Here is a 23876-nt window from a genome sequence, read left to right on the forward strand (position 1 = left end):
GCTTCCTGCTGTGCTCTTAGCCTCTGACTGTTTCTTTATTATACCTTTCCCTTTTATGGTTCACTTTCTGGCTTTACCATTCCAGTTGCTACTTCTCTTGACTGAGGGATACTAGCCTTTGCAGAGTTGCTGTGAAAAAGGGATGACCAGAAGAAATTCACCTTCCGGTGGCAGCTGCCACCAACACACAGAAGCACTCACTCAAGATGGCTTAAAGGAGACAGTGACTCAATATATGACTAGAAAATTGAGCAATTCAGGCAAGTGTGAAAGGAATACTTTCTAATAACTCCTCCAAGATGACTTGTTACTTATTAGTATATATTTAGTTTAATTATTTTCAAAACTGGCTATTTTTGGAGGGGAAGGAGGTGTGAAGCAAGAAGGGAAGGGGAAATTGTTTTTAGAATCCCTAGTTAATACAAGTGCCTGCTTTCAGAAAATCCTTCATTTGAGCTATTCCTTTTCACCTTTTCCTAGACAGTTTAGAATTCTTGGTTTCAGCAGCAATCCAAAAAGAAAGAATTGCAAACTTGCACATCAAAAATGGATAAAAATAAAAAGCACCATGATTTGGAACAAAAACCAGAACAGACTAAAACGAAAAAATACAAGAAGCAGCAAAATCATCAAACCTAATTCGCAGCATCTTTTTGAAGACAGGGAGGTTAGTTGGTTAAATATCACAGTGACCTGGCAGCTGCTCTCCTAGCTTTGAGAGTTGAAATGTTTGGGAACGCACATCCATAAGCGGCACATGTAGAAGAACCACAGTGGCCAAGAGAGGTCTGAACTAGTGCTGCCTGGGCCAGCCTGTTCCAATCAACATGGATCTCCAGAGTTGCTGTTCTATGGTAACTCTCAGTGAGAGAGACAAAGAAATAGAACATTTTTAGAAACCAAGCAAAAAATGGAGGGGAATACAATACCTGGAAAGTTTATCAAGCATGTTGACAAGTTTCATGGCTTCATATTCTTTTTGTTCTTCTGTCATTTCATCTATGGGGTTTGGCATTGGTTCCTCTAAATGACCAGTGATAAGATTAATGCTACAAAAAGAAAAAAAAGTTATGCTGTATGTTTTCAAATTATGCTCTTTCTATACTTTTCTGGTCCAAGTTTTAAGTTATAATAAGAAAGAGTATAATAGCCAAAAAATTGGCAGTAGCAATTTTAGGTATAGAACTGCTATAAGAATTTTTTTAAAAAACTGACTTTTCCTACTAATTTGCTTTGGGAAGTGGGTGATAGCTAACTTGCCAGCTTTTTTTTTTTTTTTTTGAAGGCATGGCTACTTTCTAAAAATTGGAAATTTGATTGGTGCCGTTAGGATAAACATCCTTGGATGCACAGCTTAATTATATAGGGGACAAATGATTTCAGAGAAGAAGAAACCTATTTTGTGATACAGCATAAAACAAGTATGTCAAAAAAAATTGGAAAAATGATGACAGGCTGGAATCTGAAAATGAAAGCATGCCAATTTATAATCTCAGGAAATTAGTCCATTAGTGAGATCACAGAAGGCAATGAGTGTTTAAATAATAAAAGATAAAGCAGAACAATTTTAATCAGATTTGATCTGACCTAGATGAAAAAAAAAAGGAATGAAATCTAGTCTACCAAAAGACAGGTATGCCATCTGGCTTTCTGGAAATAGATTTAATAAAGTACTTAAAATGAATGTGTTCCATAAACTTTGTATGAAGTTCTAATACCAAACCAAACTATCCTCTTAATTAAAAGCCATACTATTTTTTTTTTTAGGAGGAGGAGGTGAAATAAAAGATAAATCTTTCAATGGCTGCCAAATATCTATGGTTTAAACATCTTTCTGGAGAAACAGACAAGAGGTTATAATATTCTGTACCATCCAAGTACAGTCAGTAATGTTTTTAATGATCAAATATCACTGCAAACAGCAAAGTGCCAATAAATTACTTTCTAGGGTTTACACACACAAATGCTTTCAGGGGTCAGGCCTTAAGGATAGGCAGATGAGTGAACTGGTTAAGTAACGTGGAGTACTGTGGACTAGGGTAAAATGGAGAACAGTTCTAGTCTAAACTGGGGAAAAAAATCATGTGGGCCAAAACCAAGACATTGTGATTGATTATGTCCTCACGTGGCCAGCTTGCTGGCCTGGCTTTAGACTTTTTACTAGGGCAAGTTGACTTCCTTAACTAAGCAGGGCTTTTCTAACATAAAGCAAGGGCTAGGTACTATAATGTTAGTAAAAATATTTCTTTTTCTACATTTCTCAGAGGCTGCCTGACAGATTTCTTGCAGAAGGACTCAGTGCTCACCATCCTCAAAAACTGGATCGCAAACATCTATTTTACCATTCTTGCATAAAGACCTTGGTCAAGGGCCATGGTTAAAAACTTCTTTTTCCTTCAAAGCAGAGGAACCCCTCACCCTTTTAAACAAATGATATCTACACAGAAAGCTGATATGTGAAATAGATGAAAGTGGAACTGCTCAGGCAGAAGAGGGGCCAGAGATGGCCAAGGAGAGTGGGGGCCTAGAATCCCTTCTATGTGCTTCCCTTCTATCCTCATTCACTTGCTTCCTCTGAAGGCAGCCCCTATGGCACTTTCAAGAACTCTGGGGAAATAGTCTGAAAACCCACGGGCTTGTCAGTGATTCTTAGCCTTGGCTATAAACTGCAATCACCTGAGAAACTTTAAAGACGTGACCTGGGCCTCACCTGAACCCAACTAAATGTTTTTTTTCCCCAGGCGACTGTGATACACATTGAGGTTATAAACCCCTGGGACAGAACCGACCTGAGACACTCACTGTGTGCTACCAGCCCCTCTCCTTTGTTTCAGGTGCTCATGCATGCTCAGCTGCTAAGTTGTGTCTAACTCTGCGAACTCACGGACTGTATAGCCTGCCAGGCTCCTCTATCCATGGGATTTACTAGGCAAGAATACTGGAATGGGTTGCTATTTTCTACTTCAGGGGATCTGCCCCATCCAAGGATCGAACCCATGTCTCCTCGTTTCCTGCATTGGCATGTGGATTCTTTACCACTGCACCACCTGGGAAGCATCAGGTACTCATAAAAGAAAAGAAAAAGGCCTCAAGTTGGTGGCCATTAACAAAAATGTTGAACGGGGTCATCATATTTCCCAGAAGTCAGGAACAAAGAGGACCCAGATAAAGCTTCTGAGAAGGTAATTTTTAAGAAGTCTCCAGATGCTACACTGAAAATGTAATTCCACCACTCATCTCTTATTTGCTTAGGCATAAAACAATAGGACATATTTTCACTGGTTTCTCTTCTGCTGCTTGTTAAATTAGAAAAACAACTAGTCTTAAAAATAAGTAAGTAAAGGTACTTATTATAAGGCGCATGCCACTTTCCAAGCAGATAAAAGAAATACGGCCTTAGAAGAAGGTATGAGGCAGACAGGTGTATTAACTATTTAGGTCATGCTCATCTGTCTCTTAAGAGAAGTCTTCTGTCTTCAAGCTCAATGGAAGGGTGACAAAAAATCAGATCCACACACCATTTTAGAATATAATGAAATTAGCACAGGCCATCATGTGCCTCAGGGAAAAAAAAAATCTGTCAAGGAGGATACCACAGCACATGAAGTCAGGACATGATTCCTGGATCAGGGCACATTTGATTCTTTTCTTGGTTCTTTTAAGGGCTTAGTGGAAATGATGACTCCTTTCCACAAGCTGACCTCAAGTCCGCTGCTGCTAAAATGATTTAACAACTTGCTGTGAAATTAGCTACTACAGTCATACAATCCTTTGCTCACTGAGCATAAAATTCACTCTTACAAGAGTAAGAACTTACCATCCTTTACCCATGTAGTAAAACATTCCAACCCCCCAAGAACACTCTCAGAATTGAGCTTTCAATCTTTTCCTTGAAAAAATATCCCCTGCCCCAAACCCCAACCCGGTACTCAGAAGAATATAACCACCACCATGGCACACAGAAGTTGCTGAACTCTGCCACTCAGAGTTATGGTAAAAAAAAAAAATCAAAAACACCAATATACGGGGGGCAGGAGGCAACCTTAGACACTGTCTCCCCCCTGCTCTCCACTTCAAACCAATCTCATGCAGCTTCCCCACCCAGAGAAAGAGAAGACAAATAACAGTCACCAGCACAGCAACAGAGTGAGGTCTCATTAAGGAGTATTTTTGCTGAACAAATACTTGCCACCTTTATAACCTTAAGAGTATAGTCTGAGATGTAACTTTCCAGGTTTCAGGATCTTAACACTGAAATTCTGGGACTGGTTTTTTGTCCAAGACTCTGAGTCCTAAGATACTTTAAGTATACTAACTGCAGTAGATATTTTATTGGGTAATTTTATATTTATCATAGTTTTTTCCCACCTTGTCTCTGCTCCTGGCTCCCATATTTTCATCACTCCAATCCTAACTCTTCTGTGTAATATGTCATCAAGAAATTTGCATTATGTATAATGCCATTACATGACTGCAGCTATCGGTCTGGAGACAAAAGGATTAAGACTTTTACTCTTCAAATTGTTGCTACATTTGGCAATTGCATTATACTACTTCACTTTAAAAAAAAGAAGGAGATATTAAATGTTCCCTGAGCTATAAGAAAGTTAACATCTATCTCTAAAAAACATGGGTCAAATTTTACTCCAAGCATCCCGGTTAACAAGCTGTAAAGTCAAGTCCCTGCAGAGGCTAAGGCAGATAAGATGAACAAAGATACATGATCAAATCGAAGGAGCTTATGCCTGGTATGACAGGGGCCACAGTCACTCAACTCAGTCAGGTACCATGTGGCGCTGTAGGCCTAATGTTATCAGAACTTCCACCTTTTCAAAAGAAGTTAGGAATCTTAATTTTCATCTGAAAGATATGAATTCTAAATTATTTTAAGCCCTATGTAAAACATATTAAAAACATAAAACCAAATAACCAATGCAACATCAGGCAAGTGAAGCAAAACCTACTTGTGGGCTAAATCAAGTCTGTGAACTAACGATCGCAACCTCTAGGAAAGGGATCAGGGTTTTTAGGAGAAGGTGTTTGTGAGTCCAGATTAAGGAAGAAGAGGGCAGTGGGATGGGAAAGGAGACATTATGTACTCATGAAATTAGAACTATCTTTCCAGGAAAAACTCTCCATAACATCTGCCACCCACAAAACAATAAATAGAGTGGAAATTTACCATACCCTCTTTTCTTGAATTCCATCCCTTGGCCATTTCCCAGCTGGATGTGGAGCCTGAAGAGGGCAGGGACCTCATCTGTCTTGGTTATCCTCATGCTAAGAAGGGGCTGACCAACTTAAATTTATTAACACCTTAAAAAAACTAATGTATTCAACAAAAATTTACTGAATGTCTACTGCACATGAGGCACTTTTTGGGGACATCTCAATGAATAAAAAAATTCTCTCATGGAGTTTATCTTCTACTGGGAAAAATAGACTAAGTGAATAAGTAAATTATATGGTATGTTAGAAGGTGATAAGTGCTATGAAGAAAAAAGAGCAAGCGTGAGGTGGAGGGGTGAAGGTAGGATTGTGGCAATTTTAATGTGGGGACAGAACAGACTTTACCAGGAAGATGATAATTGAGTAAAGACATGCAGAAGCCAAGGGAATGGCCTTATAGCTATCTGGAGAACAGGCATTCCAGGCAGAAGGAACAGTCAATGCCGAGGCCTCAGACAGGAGTGTGTCTGGAGCATGACAAACAGCGAATCACCGTGGTGATAGCACAGTGACAAAGGGTACATGTACATCACTGTAAGGACTTCGGTTTTTAGCCACTGGAGAGTTTTGAGCAGTGTTAATGTCTGACTTACATTTTTATAAAGATCACATTGGCTGCTGTGTTGAGAACTAAAAGAATGACCAAAAAAAAGTAAAGAAGTAAAGTAAAGCAAAAAAAGTAAAGAATGACAAAGATAGAAGCAACAAGACCAGTTAGGAAACTATTTAAAATGATCTCAGAGGGAGATAAAATTTGAGCTTGGTCTAGAATAGTGGCAGTAATGGTAGTGAGGGGTGACTAAATTCTGAATGTACTATGAAGGTAGAGCCAGAATTACCTGATAGATTTATGTGAATCAGAATGAACTCAATAAAATTTTTAACTTTCAGAGATATTAGGATTTATAAAAAATATATTTTATTTTCTATTTTGGTTATATCAAAGAAAGATAATAGATGCTCTAAGAACAGGGAGATTACATGAAGGACAAACTTCTCTCTCCTTTTGACCGGCCCTGAAGGATATGGTAGCAGTTAAAACACAACCTTTGACTTCACACTTGTTAGGATGGCTAATATATTAAAAGAAAAACCCGAAAAATAATAAGTATTGGAGAGGATGTGGGGAAACCGGAACCCTGTGCACTGCTGGCGGGAATGTAAAATGGTATGGCAGTTCCTCAAAAAATTAAACATGGCACTACCATATGATCTAGCAATTCCCCTTTGGGTATATACCCAAACTCATACACTCATGTTCATCATTCACAGCATTATTCACAACAGCCAAAAGGTGGAAATAACCCAAGCATCCACTGATGGATGAATCAATGAACAAAATGTGGTAAATACATACAACTGAATGTTACTCAGCCTTTAAAAGGAAGGAAATTTTGACACATGCTATATAATATGGATGCATTTTAGAGACATTTTAAGTGAACTTGGTCACAAAAGGAGGAAATATTGTATATTATTTTACTTACAAGAAGTTCCTGGGCAGATTCACAGAGAAAGTGTAACAATAGTTACAAGGGGTTGTGGGGAGAGGGGATAGATAAAAGTTTCAGCTGAGATTTCATCTTCCCAGCTCTGGAGATGGATGGTAGTAATGGCTACACATTAATGTACATGGTGCCACAGATCTGTATGCTTAAGATGGTAAATTTTATGTATATTTTACCCTCAAAATAAGGTAAAGTGAAAAGTACGATAAAGCCTGCTTTGCCTACCTCAAAAGAAAACAAACAAAAAAAATCTCAAAAAAGACCACCTCTGGAGTTAGGTCACCTGATTGCTCATGAACTGTGTGCTCTAGACAAGTTCTGGAAACCACTGAGCTTTATTTTCCTCATCTGTAAAATACAGATAACCTTTAGCCCAAAGTTTGCTGTGAAGACTAAATGAGATAATATTACGAAAGTTCTTAATGCAACACATTAGATACCAGTAAATGTCGTTTATTTGCTCAGTTGTGTCCAACTCTGCGACCCCATGGACTGCAGCCCGCCAGGCTCCTCTGTCTGTGGGATTTCCCAGGCAAGAATACTGGAGTGGGTTGCTATTTCCTTCTCCAGGGGATCTTCCCAACCCAGGGATCAAACTCGCCTCTCCTGCACCGGCAGGCAGATTCTTTACCACTGAGCCACCAGGGAAGTCCCATTCAATAAATACCAGCTATTATTAGCATAAATGAGCTACTGGTCAAGAAGTAAGTAAGCCAGAAGTCCTTGAATCCAGTGAGTTAGTTTATTAAGTTAAATCATCACCATGGAGCTGCACATGCAATCTTCATTAATTAAAGAAGCCATGCAACAACTAGGTTTTTTTGTGGAGTTTAATATGGTTAAATCCAGTCACAAGATATTTTGAAGAGATACCAGTTAATAATGGTGACTGAGGTGAAAATTTAAGAATTACTGTATAAGTAAGACTGATTCCACATTCAAGAAGTAGGATAAATTATGGAACAATGTCTTTGTCAAAGATTTTGCATTCTATTAACAATGCAAAGACATAGGGTAATGTGGTGTAATTCATTTATTAAGTATCATGGATCAGCAATATAAGTAGACATACTGAATACACATATATATATCAAGTTGCATCTAGGCAACTAAAAAAGCTCCAAGATACTTTTAAAATGACAGTGTTTTATATGTTTCTTATATTGGGCTGTTTGTTTCAAGTGATATCCTTGATATAAAGGATATAAAAAACTATGGTTGTAAATCTGTAGGAAATAAAATCTGAAGTAAAGCTCAATACTGTAGACTCAGATAACACACCTCTTGCTGCTCATTTACTCAAATTAAAATGCAAAAGAAAAAATAGAGAACTCAATTTTCAAAGTGAATAGCTGGTATGACTGTAAACATCACAAAGGCGAGTTAACCAGTACGCATGGCAGAAGAGGCAGTGATTTTATTTTCAATTCTGGTCTTTAGAGATCTGAATTTAGATTGTGTTTCATGACTGCTTATAGGAAATTAATTCTAGCTCCTAGAAAGGCTAGTTACAACCTACTATACATAAATATACCATCATAGTCAAAACTAGGCAAAAAAACCCCGAGAAATCTTCAAGTCCTAGTTCTGGTTTATCTACTTCAAGAAATATTAAAAACAAAGCTATCTCTTCATTTGCATAACCCCAACATATGGAGACAATTATAATGGGACTTGACTTACAGCAGCATAACAAAATCTTGACAAAAGAAAACAAAGTCATTTGTGCTGAAGAAACTATAATATCTATATAGCTGCTGCCATAGCTACTGTTGAAAAATACATGGTCAAGAAGCAAACACCCCTGGATTGCTTAGTAGTATAATAATTTCAATCTGCTGGGTGTAATTATGAACTAGTGTAGTGTATTAAGAATGTAAGAGGGCATCCTAGAGTTCTATCCACTTTGGCCATTCCCTTCTTCTGCCCCTCCATACAGCAGCTCTTTAAAGATACCCCTTTGGACTCAAAGGCTCCTATATACCATATCAAGCCTGAAGGCAACTAGTCTAAAATGAGTCAAATGTCACTAGGTTGACATATCTGTCAACTGATGTTTGGAATGATGTACAAACCACAGTGATCAGTTACATTATACCACCTATACAGTCAAGGAGCCTTCATATTCAGAGGTAGAAAAGAAACAGGTATAAAGTTAGAATTTAGAAATGTGTGCTAAATCACTTCAGTCATGTACAACTCTTTGCTACCCTAGAGACTATAGCCTGCCAGGCTCGTCTGTCCATGGGATTCTCCATGCAAGAACACTGGAATGGGTGGCCATTTCCTTCTCCAGAAAATCTTCCCAACCCAGGGATTGAACCTGCATCTCTGAAGTCTCTGCATTGGCAGGCAGGTTCTTTATCATGAGCACCACCTGGGAAGCCCTAAACATTATATCACCAATACAGTCAAGGGGCCTTCATGCTCAGAGGCATAAAAGAAACAGGTATAAAGTTAGCATTTAGAAATGTGGTTTCTCTTTTATACAGGACCAAAGCTTATTTAATTATTTTTTTACAAACATGGCTAGACATACACCAAAAACCTGTGTGGCGTATACTTGATTCTATGACTGTATTTTCTCTAAGTATGTTAACTGCAGAAAGCTATTTCCAGTCCATTAAATACATTTATCTTGACATAGAAAGGACTGTTGTGATATTAACTGTCTCTCATGGCCTAAATGTAAGCTCCATACAATTCTTAGTTTCAGATTCCACTAAAGGATTACAGGTTACCTTGGTGCATTAATCAGAATCCACTTATATTTTTGACAACGGGATGAGGGCCAACTGAATGAAGGGTAATTTCTCTGCTTCTGCCAATACTAACACTGTTTGTGAATAAGTGCATCATGAGAGAAGCTGGCCGTGATCCTGAGAGCACTGATTGGTGACCATTAATCAGGCGGTAGGGAAGTAAGTCATCCTTTCAGATGCTGACTTTATAAACTTGACCAGATTGCTAAGAAGTTTTCGTAACAATTTTAAAGGAAGAAGTTCTTTGAGCTTGTGGATCACTGTCCAAAGCACAAAGGATTATCTTGCTTGCAAAGCACTTTGTTTACCACCACTTCCATGGGAACCATTTTAATAAGTATTTTAAATGAACAAATGAAATGAAACATTGCACTGCACTGCTGCACCTGAAAGAGGGAAGATGTAAGAAAAAAACAGATGCAGATCTATCTGAAAAGGGAAGATGTGATGCTATGTTAGAAAGACATATTTACACTTGTAATGAGCAGTGTTTAAGAAACACAACAAGATTTCACAATGGTGACAATTCTGGCCACACTAACACACAATTCCTATTAATGATACAGGCCAGGTCCAAAGGCTGAAGAAGATTCCAACCAGGGATGTAAGGCCTAAGCACAAAATCTTTCTATGGTTGAGAGCCAAGACAATAACAAAATCACACATCATGGTCCTTGATTTCAAAAAACAGTGCTCTCCTGAAATTTAACATCACTTCCATAATGTAACACATCTCTATTTCCTGTACTATTGGGAGAGACCCAATGTTCTTGTATTTCTTCTGAGGTTTTTCTTATTATAGTAGTATTCTTGTGTTTGCTAGATATATGTTAGTTGCTCAGTCATGTCTGACTCTTTATAACCCCATGGACTGTAGCCAATCAGGCTCTTCTGTTCATGGAATTCTATAGGCAAGAATACTGGAGTGGGTAGCCATTTCCTTCTCTAAGGTATCTCTCTGACCCAGAGGAAGAACCCAAGTCTCCTGCATTGCAGGCAGATTCTTTACTGTCTCAGCCACCAGGGAAGCCCTGCTTGATATATGACCAATGCCATTTTAGAAGTCATCTACCAAACAAATTCAAAAATACACACTGCGATGCAATGATATCAACCACTCATGAGTACTCAAGAATTTCCTATGCTAGCTGATTGTGTCCATATACCCTGGAACACACTGAATACTTAATGTAATTTCTTCCTTAACTTAAAAATATGAGACTCTTTAAGTGGTATATTTTAATGTCTCAGCTAGAGAGAGGATATTAAACTGACATGGAAATATAGTTTATGAAATGAAAAAAATCAAGAGCCAGCAAGAATAATTTAGAATGATGACTTCTATAATTATGCAAAGATTAATGTATTATTTTTCTACCTTAGCTTCAAATATCTGATAGAGATGCCCAATTTATAACATCTAAATGGTGTCAGTCTTAAGAATTTAATGCTTAAAGTCACTGCTAGCTTTTTTCCCCCAAAGCCTTTATCTTCTGGGACACACTCTATAAGATCTTACCAAGGCTCAAAGATCTGGGGATGCTACAAGTAACACCACCTACTCAGACCTGATTTGCTAAGAATACCAGCCCTATAAGTCCTGTCTGATTAGGGAAGGATATTTTTTTGTTTCTTTTACATTGGCTTTGGCAATGATTTTGTTTTTGAAACTACATCAAACTAGGGAGTGATCTTTTTTACCTTCTGACAACCCATTATTTTCATTTCAACAAGGCATAATCTACACTTTTAAAAATGGGCCATATCTTGCAGATAATCATTTTTCCAGCCCTGATCAACTACTACATGATCCACATCACACTAAAGAAGACTGTGGGTAGAAAACAGCATATGTCAATGCCATCACTGATAGGGAAAGGCATACCCTTTTAACATTTCCAAAAAACTGAGCTCAAATAACTCCTAATAAGTAGAAACTAAGAAAATTACCTGGGATTGGAGTTGAGAGGGGGATGAAAAGGATGGGAAGAGGGTAGAAGAGAGTAGAGGTGGTTCGTTTCGGGATGAGAGACAACTAGTGTCTTTGACTTATAAGCACTGAGTCAAGGAAAACTTGATAAAAGTCTCTGGCTTGCCTACCCAGCAGACTAATGCCTCTGCTAAAAGATGGTTCCCTAGTTGCTTAATTAAAATTTACCACAGAGCCAGATTTCTTTCCTTTGGCTAGTAATGTGCCTTGTGGCTTTACTTGATTGACTTATAAGGGCTTTCACACAAGAGGAAAGATCAGAATGTATGGAACCTACATTCAGATTTCTGAGAAAGACTGAAGCATCAGATAACCAACTTAAATACTTGGTCTTGGTTATACCTTATAAAATCTCAACTTATGGAAAGAAGAGCACAAAATAAGCAACAATATCCTTTGAGTATATGACAGGAGACGTTGAGAAACACTACCTCTCTTAATACTTAGGAGAGGATAATGAGCATGTTAAAAGTATCATGCAGCAAAACATTTCTTGCAATATTATCCTTCCTCAATCACTTGACATCATTCTCTAAGGCACTAGCTATGCAACCGTCTCTAAAACAATATTAAACAGAAAGCTTCCAAATCCACAAAAGAAGAGAAATACTTGGAAAATGAAAGACAAAGGAAGTGAAAGGCAAATAACCAATCCAAAGGCAGACAAAGTTAGGTGAAAAGAAATGTGATACTATACTTTGGTTTTGCATTTTTGTATTCTTCAGTGTCTGTGTCCTCGTCCTCTGAGTACCAATTATCTCCTCTTCCTCCAGCCAAGAGGCCCCTGGCCGCCAGCAGTCCTGCAGCATTCCCATAGCCAGTGTATTTCAGGAGACTATCCACTGCAAAAACAGAACAGGTTTTTAGACAGGAATCCTTGAGTGCTCACTGTCATCACCAGCGACTCACCAACACAGGGAAGCTGGGCATACAAGCCATGGTAGTAAATCTTAAAAGTTGAGAGGTTGTCAAAGTGTAGTAGTAGGAATCCTATATGCTCCGAGGACCAAAACCCTTTTATAAGGTATCAGAAATTCAAGTGGAGCTGTTTTGAATACATTCTGTGGCAGGAGTGGGGCTTTTGTGACTGCCAGGCCATTGGTAAGGGTGATGTTTTAAGGTTTTGATCACAGAATTGTTATCTTTATTCAGTTTCAGAGAAATGATGATTAGAGTTAATGAAAGCCAGACTGGGATTTTACCAATATAGCATATAATGAAAAATCTTTCTTATTGCTTTTACAGGAACTAGAGGGAAATAAGGAATTAAGATAATAAGGAATAACAAAACCTAAGCGAAAGTAAAAGTTGCTCAGTCGTGTCCGACTCTTTGCGACCCCATGGACTATACAGTTTATGGAATTCTCCAGGCCAGAATACTGGACTGGGTAGCCCTTCCCTTCTCCAGGAGTTCTTCCCAACCCAGGGATCAAACCCAGGTCTCCCACATCGCAGGCAGATTCTTTACCAGCTGAGCCACAAGCGAAGTCCAAGAAAACCTAAGGATATTAGCAAATGTAAACAGGGTAGGCTAAGTTACTGCTTTTTCAAATAAGTCAGAGAAAGTATGGAAGCACATTATACCCAGTGAGTATAAGGCCAGGAACTGCTGGACCTTAGTGATGGCTCTACTACTTATTAGCAGGTGGACCTTAGGTAAATTATTTTGCAGTTCTTTACTCCAGTTTTCAGATATAGAGAACTGGAATAATACCTACCTTACAGATTAATACATGCAAGGTGCTTAGAAAAGTATCTGGTATTAGGTTGGTACAAAAATAACTGCTATTTCGGACAGTGAGTTTTAAATCATTATAACTAGGCTCAAATGCATCCTTATTAATAAAAATAGGAACCATTACCATGAACACATTTTGCCAACAAAAAGTAAGTTTGTTTATTCCTATAGTGTAAAAATCCATGCTTCAGGATTCCACAAACTCTTGGAAAGCATTTTCTGTCTTCTGCTGGTTGTGGAAGCATTTTTCCTTGCAAAAAGTTGTCGAAATGACTGAAGTGGTAGTTGGCTGGCGAGAGGTCAGGTGAATATGGCAGATGAGGCAAAACTTCACAGTCCAATTCGTCAAACTTTTGAAGCATTGGTTGTGCAACCATGCAGTCAGGCGTTGTCATGGATAAGAATTGGGCCCATTCCATTGACCAATGCTGGCTGCAGATGTTGCCGTTTTCAGTGTATCACATTGATTTGCTGAGCATACTTTTCAGATGTAATGGTTTTGCCAGGATTCAGAAAGTTGTAGTAGATCAGATGGGCAGCAGACCACCAAACAGTGACCATGACAATTTTCTGGTGCACATTTGGCTTTGCAGAAGTGGTCTGGAGCGTCTTCTCAGTCCCACCACTGAGCTGGTCATCACTAGTCATCATATAAAATCCACTTTTCGTTACATATTACAATCCGATTGAGAAACAGTTTGTTGTTGTGTAGAATAAGAGAAGACACTTCAAAATGATGTTTTTTGTTTTTTTTTTTTTTTCAGTCAGCTCATAAGGCACCCACTTAGCTTTTTCATCTTTCCAATTGGCTTCAAATGCTGAATGACTGTAGAATGGTCGACGTAGAGTTCTTGGGCAACTTCTCGTGTGGTTGTAAGAGGATCAGCTTCAACGATTGCTCTCAATTGGTCACTGTCTACTTCCAATGGCCAGTCATTATGCTTACCTTCAAGGTTCTTGTCTTCTTTGCAAAACTTCTTGAACCACCATTGCACTGTACCATGAAGGGCGCGGAGACGATGTAGGATGAACAGTCCAGGATAGAATTGTTCATTAAATTTTCAAATACTTGAATGACAGAGTATCTCCCTCGACACTGAAAATAGGTAGTTTGAGAGCAAGTAAAGGGAAGTCTGCTTTCAAAGGGCACAGAAACCAGTGAAATTTATGCAAAAGGAAATAAGGATTAATAATGCAGGTAGATTAAATAAAGTTTACACTAGTCACTTTTAACTATTTTCTACATTAAAACCTATTGGTAACTGTGGTCTCTTTGGTACTAATTCTCGATGGGTGCTGGGTAGAATCATTAGAATTTAATGAGGGATCATGGTGGTATAATTTGAAAGCCCTCTGAATAAATGTGATATGCTCTCTCTTGCCATCAGTTCTTCCACAAAATGGAGTGATTTAGATAAATTAATGGATTCTTAATGGATTATTGTACGTGCATGCTCAGTCATATCCCAACTCTTTGTGACCCCACGGATTGTAGCCCTCCAGGCTCCTCTGTCCATGGAATTTTCCAGCCAAGAATACTGGAGTGGGTTGTCCTTTCCTGCTCCAGGGGATCTTCCTCATACAGAGATCGAACCCATGTATCTTGTGTCTCCTGCACTGGCAGGCAAATTCTTTACCACTGCACCACCTGGGAAGCCCTAATGGTTATTAGGGGAAGTGAATAAACAGTGTATACAAATATTCCTGATATTCATGACCCTAGGCATGGTCCGGCACAAAGTCACTGAGGCTGAAGGATCATGTATCTGAACCCACAGTAACAATGATGCTCTCATCGCAAGTTTTTGGATAAGATTTATTTTTAAACAAATACGGATATTTAGCAGTTCTAGAAAAAAAATACTGAAATTGTGAAAGTCTAAATTGAGATGCTATGAATAAATGGTTTAAATAAATATACTAAAAAAATAACTAAAAAAGACACAAAATTTAAATAACCACCTACAGTGGCTAAACAGTAAAATAGTTTAAGAATATAGTTTATAAAAGACCAAAATAGGTTAAAAACAAGTTAACAGAACACTAAATAACCTGCTTTCCTATGCAGAAAATCCTCCTGGAAGCTAGTGAATGGTAAAAATTCCTAGCACTTTTATGAAAATTGTGCTTACTGTTCATTCACTGGAACAAACCTTCTGTGTCAACTCTGTGATAGTTTGGGTTACAAAGACTGTTTCAGACACACCTTGCTTTCAGAACAGTAGATAAGGCTATAGCCAATAATTTAAAAATCAAATGAACATTTGCTAATAAGATAAACACTTAAAAATTGGCGTTGGGAAGGGGAGACAAATGGACTACAAAAACCACACGGTGAGGAGGCATTTTCTTTGTGAAGTTCTGATTTATATTACTGATATCTGGTGGAGTGTTTCTAATTACTTTTTAGTCTATTTTTGAATATTCTCTATAACATCCTATTTGATATTGGGGAAGTAGTAAAAGGAAAATGAACTGAATTTGGATGTTAAGATGAACTGTTAAGGCAAACAAAAGATCTTCTGAGTGATCCTTAAAAGAAAAAGAAAAATGAAACACAACAAATGTTTTTGTTCTTTGTCACAGTACTCATTCATGCACTTAGATGAAACTGCTGCAGAAAAGAAATAAATCAGCATACGGTCAGGAAGTTACAAGAATGATTTCACCATGATTTTATCAAGATGCTAGAGGGCATTATGAATAGAGGAAAGCAACCACAGCAGCACATGGCAAAGTCAGAACTGCACTGGTAGTAATGACATTACTGCTTATACAAAGCATGGGTTTTATCACACTTGACTAAGAACAACAACAAAAAAAGGCTTTGCTCTTTTACTGAGGAGAAAGAAAGGCACAAGCAGATTCTACCAGAAACCATTCCCCTCCCTCTGTTACATAGAGAAGGATTTATAGTACTTTTCCTTTCAGCTAAATGCTGTGACTTTTTGAAATACTGTACTAGAAGCTTCCTCTGACTAGTCTCTGTACTTCCAATCTCACACCCCCTCCTCTCCTGGTTACACACAACTCCCTTATATCCTTGTAAAGCAAAAATATGACGTAAGCACCTTCCTGGATAAAACCTCCAAAACCTCCCCCAAAGGCTAAAGCTCAAGTTCTAAAACAGGGCCTAGAGGGATCATTTTCTTGCCTCTGCCTTCCTTCCCAAACTCATCTACTGCTTCTGTGCAATGCAGATTTTGAACTAGTCTCTTTTCTGTACAGAACAAGGCTTCTTCCCACTTCTCTTTTCTCTGGGATGAAGACTTTCTCTGACCTTTTCCACACCAACCAATCATTTCCTCTTCCAGGCTGCTGCCGTACCTGGCATATTCTTCTCTTATGGTGCTTACCAAAGTATATTACAATCATGCCTTTATATGGAAAAGTCCATAAGACAGTGTATTCACCACACTGAATTCATAGACAACATTAATGTTTGGTCTTTCATTAAACATTTATGGGGTACCTAGTACCTGTAAGGTACTCTGTTAATCACTGGGGAACCAAAGGTGAAGAAGACAAGATAGCTAATCTAAAGAAACTCAATGTCTAGAATAAAAGTTTAACAAAAAGTTATAATATAACAAATGTCAGAAGTATTTTAAAAATAGAGAGGAATAAGTAAAAATGGTACAAAGCAGAGAATGATGAACTCTTCAATGGATGATCTTCATACAGATGACACAGATGAAGATTATGATCTTCAAGAATACATAAAGCTCATATGCTAACAAGGATGAAGAAGCATTCTATGCAAAAGGAACAGCATCTGCCAAGCCATGGAGATGAGCCAAGGAACAGTGCAGTATAATCAGGCAAGAGTAAGAAGTCTTTAGTATGATTAAGCAAAAAGTGCAGGGTAGGGAGTAGATTTAGGATACACTATAAAGGTAGGCCATGGAGGTAAAATTTGTATTTTACCATGGAGGTGACAGAGAGTCATTCAAAGTTTTATAAGGGGGAATGCCAACAGGATATGTATGCTCTAGAACAGTCCGTCTCTCACCCATGTGTAAGACAGAATGAAGAAAACCTGACCAGATACAGAGAGAGAGTATTATTTTAATAGTTTATTAAGAGGGATGCAGATTTGGAAATCCCGCTCAAATAGGCTGAAGCAGAAGCCAAGGGAGGGGATAATACTGCTCAGGAACCAAGGTAAAGTGAGGATGGGGCCAGATGAGAACTTTAGAGAAAGATACCAATTAGATGTGGACAAAGATAGGAGTGAACAAATCAGACTGAAAGGAATGAACAGAGGTGGGTCAAAGGAAATCTAGGAGTGTGTTGTAGTAGAGACAAACAGTAGTCAACAGTATCAACTGTGACACAAGAAAGATGCTATTAAGGCAAAGACTAAAAACTATCCATTCCTTTTGAAAATTAGTTGTGGCTTCCCTTGTGGCTCAGACGGTAAAGAATCTGCCTGCAATGCAGGGGGCCAGGGTTTGATCCCTGCGTTGGGAAGATCCCTTGGAGAAGGAAATGGTAACCCACTCTAGTATTCTTGTCTGGAGAATCCCATGGACAGAGGAGCCTGGAGAGCTACAGTCCACGGGGGTCTCAAAGAGTTGGACAGGACTGAGCAACTAACACTTTCTAACACTTTCTTTCTTTGAAAATTAGTTACTTTGTGACCTTACTGAAAAGTGACCTTACGTTCCTTACTGAAAGCATTTTCATTGGACTCTGGGAAGTAGGGAATGGTGGAAATGCCTTACTTGCTGCAAGTTGAAGTCTGAGTGGGTAATGAGGATACTGAAAAGAACAAATCAGGAAGAGTTAATAAAGGAACAAAGGGTTAACACTTGATGGAGCAAGGCTTTTGAGAAGACAAGAGAAAAGATCATCAGGAGAGGGAAACTGCTTGGTTTCAAGCTAGATACTCCTGTGACTGAAATAAATGAGACAAAAGTAAGTGTATAAAGGTGTGGGGCTATGCGCTGAGAGAGTTTAAGCCTTATTTATTTCTGCAATTCAGCCTCTGCCCTACCACAGTGCCTAACACATGCTGAGAATTAATAAATGTGTTAAAACGAGGGATTTGGGGAGGGGGGAAATACCCCACAAAGGCTTGTTGTTTTACAAATTATTTTCTTTTATTAAACTATGTGAGGCTTGTTTTAGGGCCCCTGTATAAAATACATAATTGACAGAACAGGTAATAAAAATTTAGTTTTGTCAGGGCTCAACAAAACAAGGAGGCAGCTATTAATTGTGAGATATGTTTAGCCTGGCACAGAGGGCACTTGGATAGCTGTTTCTGTACCAAATCTTCCATAAAGTTTTGAATTTGTATCTCGCTCTGTTTCAGTTTTCATTCTTAATCTCATCTCTGTGTTCCTAGCCCAATTTGACTGCTTGTGCTGTTTCTACTTAGTGGTCTGACCTTTGTGCCTGGATCATGGTAACTTAACTTTCAAACTCAGCTTAAAGACATTCATCTTTAAGAGGCAAGTTCAATCATTCTGATAAATTATTTTAAATTTATTTTATTGTGATATAATCTGTCTCCAAACCCAACCCAAGCTCCAAAATCTTATGATGACTTATAAGTTGAATATGGACTACAAACTTTTTGGTGGTTTTAAATTAGAATTAGAATTTTAAATTAGAATTAGTTGACAGCATTTAAAAACTGAGGAATTTTATGTAAAAATCCAGAGTCCTGGCTCCTCTTGAAAAATCTGGATGATTTGGTAATATTGGCCACATGTCCCTTCATGGTAACAAGCAGCTGGAGCTAAATAGCAGCAAGGTCCTCTTTCCAGTCCCCCACATTCCCCTTGCTCCTCCAGTCCCAACCCATTGTCTCCCCAACAATTAGCTAAGTGTCAGGTTTCATTGATCATCTTATGTTCCATCCATTTGACTTACTTTATTAATTTTGTAGGCATCCTAATTTGTAATCCTTGATAAAGAAAGTAAATAATACTGAGGGCAGAGACCTTGTTTATCATGTATACCTTTGTATTCCCAGGGTCTACCTCAAAAGTATTCAAAATCTGAATAAGCAAATTTGTATTCCAGAAGAATACTTTTACTATTAAAGTCTAACTGGAAGGAAAAGCAGATGAATATAAATAATTGTTAAAGATCAAATGAAAAAGATAAAGTTTTGCTAACATGCATTTGGGGCTCAAAGTTAGGACTATGAAACCTCGAATACTGGGTCCTGGGGGAACAAAGTTAACCATTTCAAATAAAAAATAATTAACAAATTCATTTTATATGTATATACAATATGTGTTATGACAGTAACACATATGTGAGGTGATTGATATTTATATATAAAAGACACTTGCTCCTTGGAAGAAAAGTTATGATCAACCTAGACAGCATATTAAAAAGCAGAGACATTACTTTGCCAACAAAGGTCCATCTAGTCAAAGCTATGGTTTTTCCAGTGGTCATGTATGGATGTGAGAGTTGGACTACAAAAAAAGTTGAGCGCCGAAGAATTGATGGTTCTGTGATGTTGGAGAAGACTCTTGAGAGTCCCTTGGACAGCAATGAGATCCAATCAGTCCATCCTGAAGGCAATCAGTCCTGAATGTGCACTGGAAGGACTGATGCTGAAGCGGAAACTCCAATACTTTGGCCACCTGATGTGAAGAACTGACTCATTTGAAAAGACCCTGATGCTGGGAAAGATTGAAGGCAGGAGGAGAAGGGGAAGAGAGAGGACAGGATGGTTGGATGGCATCACCGACTCCATGGACATGAGTTTGAGTAAGCTCTGGGAGTTGGTGATGGACAGGGAGGCCTGGCGTGCTGCAGTCCATGGGGTCACAAAGAGTCGGACATGACTGAGCGACTGAACTGAACTATAGTTAGATTTATAAAATTATTTAGATGTATATTTAGAAATGTAATTTATGTATTTAGGTAATATATGTATTTAGATATGTAATTAGATATGTTATATATATTTAGATTTTAATTACAGATGAAATAAACTTCATTTTTCCCCTCTTAAAAACTTTACAAGTACACAAGAAAAGCATGCTCATTGTAGAAAACTATAAAACACAGAGAACTAAAAAAAAAATCTCCAGGCATTCTACTACTTAGAGGTACCAATGGATAAGATTTTGATGTATATTTTGATAAACATTTTTTAATGAATACATACACATGTGTGGTTTAGATTTATGTGTGTGTATACACACACACACACACACACACAATTATACTTGAAAAACAGCTAATTTCTGATCTCAGAAAAATCGATTCAATTCAGGAAGTACTTACAGACTACTAAATGCAAGGCACTATTCCTATCACTTAATTTTACAATATGGGATCTTTTTTCATAGAAATAATTGAACTGCTTAAAAGAGCAGATGTTAAATGAGCTAGTCTATGAGAACAGTTGAGGATAATTACTGGTGACTCTTGAACAACACAGGTATTAGGGATGATGGCCCTCCAAGCAGTTGCAAATCCTCCCATAAGTATGGCCTTCCATACTTGCAGTTCCACATCTGTGAGTTAAACTGACTGTGGATCGCACAGTACTGTAGTATATATTTATCTGCATATAAGTGGACCACAGACAGCAGTTCAAACCCATGTTGTTCATTTGTATTGCATTATGGGTCAACTGTATTATGAAAGGAAATATGGCAGAATGGAAAGACAGGACTCAAATTCAGGCTTAGCTTTAAGCAACTGCATGACCTTGGATAAAACCCTTGCCTCATTTATGATATTGAATAATAATAATATTTACATTATAGTCCTTATGAGAATGAAATGAGATTATGGCTTAGAATGTTTGACACATGATACTGCAATAGTTGTGTTTATTATGACTATAGTGATATTGATCTTATTAATATACTATCTTAGCAGTAACTTAAGTGGTTGTATCAATTAGTCAGAAATGAAGGTTAAGAATTCAATGAATCCAACTCAATAATAAAAGTTCCCAAACAATTCAATTAAAAATTAGGCAAAGAACCTGAATAGACACTTTTCCAAAGGCATACTGATGCCCAACAGGTACATGAAAAGGTGTTAAATGTCACTAATCATCAGGGAAAATCCAAATCAAAACACAATGAGAGATCATCTCACATCTATTAGAATGGCTTTTATCAAAAACAAGAGATACAGGGATATGGCGGGGATGCGGCAAAGACAAAACCCTTTTACACTGTTGATGGGAATGGAAATTGGTGTAGCTACTAGTTACTACTCCAAGAGTCATGTACAGATGTGAGAGTTGGACCACAAAGAAGGCCAAGAGCCAAAGAATTGATGTTTTTGAATTGTGGTGCTGGAGAAGACTCTTGAGAGTCCTCTGAAGTACAAGGAGATCAAACCAGTCAATCTTAAAGGAAATCAATCCTGAGTATTCACTGGAATGACTGATGGTGAAGCTGAAGCTCCAATACTTTGGCCACCTGATGTGAACAGCTGACTCACTGGAAAAATCCCTGATGCTGGGAAAGACTGAAGGCAAAAGAAGAGGGCGGCAGAGGATGAGATGGTTAGACAGCATCACTGACTCAATGAATTTGAATCTGAGCAAACTCCGGGAGATTATGAAGGACAGGGAAGCCTGGCGTGCTGCAGTCTGTGGGGTCACAGAGAGTTGGACATGACTTAGTGACTGAAGAACAACTAGAGAAAACAGTAGTGGAGGTTACTAAAAAATTAAACATAGAACCACAATATAATCCAGCACCCCACTTCTGGAAATATATTCAAAGGAAATGAAGTAATAACTGAGAGAGAGCTCAGCTCCCATGTTCACAGCAGCATTTTTCATAATAGCCAAGAAATGGAAACAAGCTAAGTATTCACCAACAGAAGAACAGGTAAGACACACGGAGTTGGCCCTTAAAGAATCCCAGGGTTAGGGATGTCCACTCTTCATGCAGCTGAAAATCTGGATATAATTTTATAGTCTGCTTTCTGTGCCTGTGGTTCCACATCCACATACCCAACCAACTGCGGACCTAACCTATCATGGGTCATGTAGTACTATAGTGTGCATTTATTTAAAAAACATCCACATCTAAGTGAACCCAAGCAGTTCAAACTCATGGTCAATGGTGAACTGTATATAAAATGGAATGTTATTCAGCCACGACAAAGATGAAATCTTGCTATTTGCAACACATGGATGAACTTAGAGAATATTTATGCTAAGTGAATAAGCCAGACAGAGAAAGATAAATACTGTAGAACTCACTTATAAGTAGAACCTGAAAAAAAATTCAAACTGATAGAAACAGAGAGTAGTGATTACCAGAGGGTAGAGGGTAGGGAACCAAGGAGATCTAGTCAAAGGGTACAATTTATAAGATGAACAAGTTCAGTTATAAGATTAATAATTTCTGGGGATCTAATGTACAGCATGATGACTATAGTTAATAATACCCTGTTGTACACTTTAAAGTTGCTAAGACAGGAAATCTTGAGCGTTCTCACCACATACACACACACACGTAACTACGTGAGGTGGTGAATGCGTTAATTAACATGACAGTGGTAATCATTTCACAGTGTATATGTATATCAAATTATCATATTGTATACTTTAAATATATACAATTTTATATGTCAAATATACCCCAGTAAAACTGGTGGGGGAGAAAAGAATTCAACTGACAGAAGATTTTTAGAGAAGTGAGTGAAGTTTCTCACCTCTAAGTTATCTATCTCACAAAACTGGGGTACTTTAAAAAGTGGAATATAAAATCTGCCTAGTTGGGACTTTTACTAGTACTTTTATAAACTAGGAGATGAAGAAAGAAATAGGTAAAAATACCTGAATAACTTGGTTAAAGTTCTTGTTTGGAGAACTTTTGCAGAGCAAAATAACCCAGTAATTTAAATTGTTAGATATATTTCAGAAGACAGCCACTTTATATGAACTTATAGAATAGCATTTATTAGAGTACAGTTTTTAATTTCTTTCTATTTTTGTCTTACCATTAACTCAAGGGTAAGGGATGTATCTTAAGCATTTATAGCTCACATTCAATAACTTTTTATTGATTAAAGAAGAAATGAAGAGATCAAAACTCCTGTAGTTTTAATTCTAAGAGAAATTAAAAAGAGGAACTAACCTAGTCCTTTGCCTGGTTATCAAAATAGTAGCACCTTAATTAAGGTAAGTAGATTCTTCATAATAACTCCAGGTCCTGACTCATAAGGATTAAGAAGTCTGGGTTAAGAATACAGGAGGCAAAGTTTAAGTGTGAGTGTGTTTAGTAGTGTATCTGTCTGCATGCCTCAATAAATTCAGAAGTGTATAGAAAAGCTTTTAAATTATTAATTTTTATTATCTCCTCAAACCCTCTAATGGAACAGATAGACAATAAGTTCTGAAAACAGCAGAACAAGATGGCCACTAAAAACAGAAACATTTCGCAAATACCCTCAGAAAGGTGAAAAAGTAGAGGGCAAAGAGTTTAACCTACCTCTCTCTTTGCAAAGGACAAAAAGGAATTCAGCAGCAATTTGCTTGACTCCCAGGTCAACATGTGTCATGAGGCGCACCAGCTTATTTCTCACAGTTGAGCCAACTTCAGGTCGATTTGTCACATCCCTCAATGGTGGTAAAACCTAATGGCACAAATGCAAAACCATCATCAATCATTTAAGTGCTAGATTAAGTAAGAATG

At 37.9% G+C, this 23876-nt stretch overlaps 1 protein-coding gene across 8 annotated transcripts in view; it reads right to left on the reverse strand.

Annotated features, from left to right (window-relative positions):
* RIC8B (RIC8 guanine nucleotide exchange factor B) overlaps window positions 1-23876 on the reverse strand; it is a 102820-nt gene that overhangs the window by 16751 nt on the left and 62193 nt on the right. For 7 of the 8 annotated variants that reach the window (XR_009689802.1, XR_009689800.1, XR_009689801.1 and 4 more), the window contains exons 7-9: window positions 23673-23817; window positions 12187-12331; window positions 930-1049 (exon numbers count right to left, since the gene is read on the reverse strand). Coding sequence is in view for 4 of the 8 variants with exons in the window: in XM_061125444.1 (XP_060981427.1) it covers window positions 930-1049; window positions 12187-12331; window positions 23673-23817 (410 nt within the window). In the remaining 4 variants the exon portion in view is untranslated. The remainder of the gene's footprint in view (window positions 1-929; window positions 1050-12186; window positions 12332-23672; window positions 23818-23876) is intronic. The other variant, XM_061125447.1, reaches the window with a different exon arrangement.

This window comes from Dama dama, chromosome 22 (genome assembly GCF_033118175.1).
Source record: "Dama dama isolate Ldn47 chromosome 22, ASM3311817v1, whole genome shotgun sequence".
NCBI classification, from domain to species: Eukaryota; Metazoa; Chordata; class Mammalia; order Artiodactyla; family Cervidae; genus Dama; species Dama dama.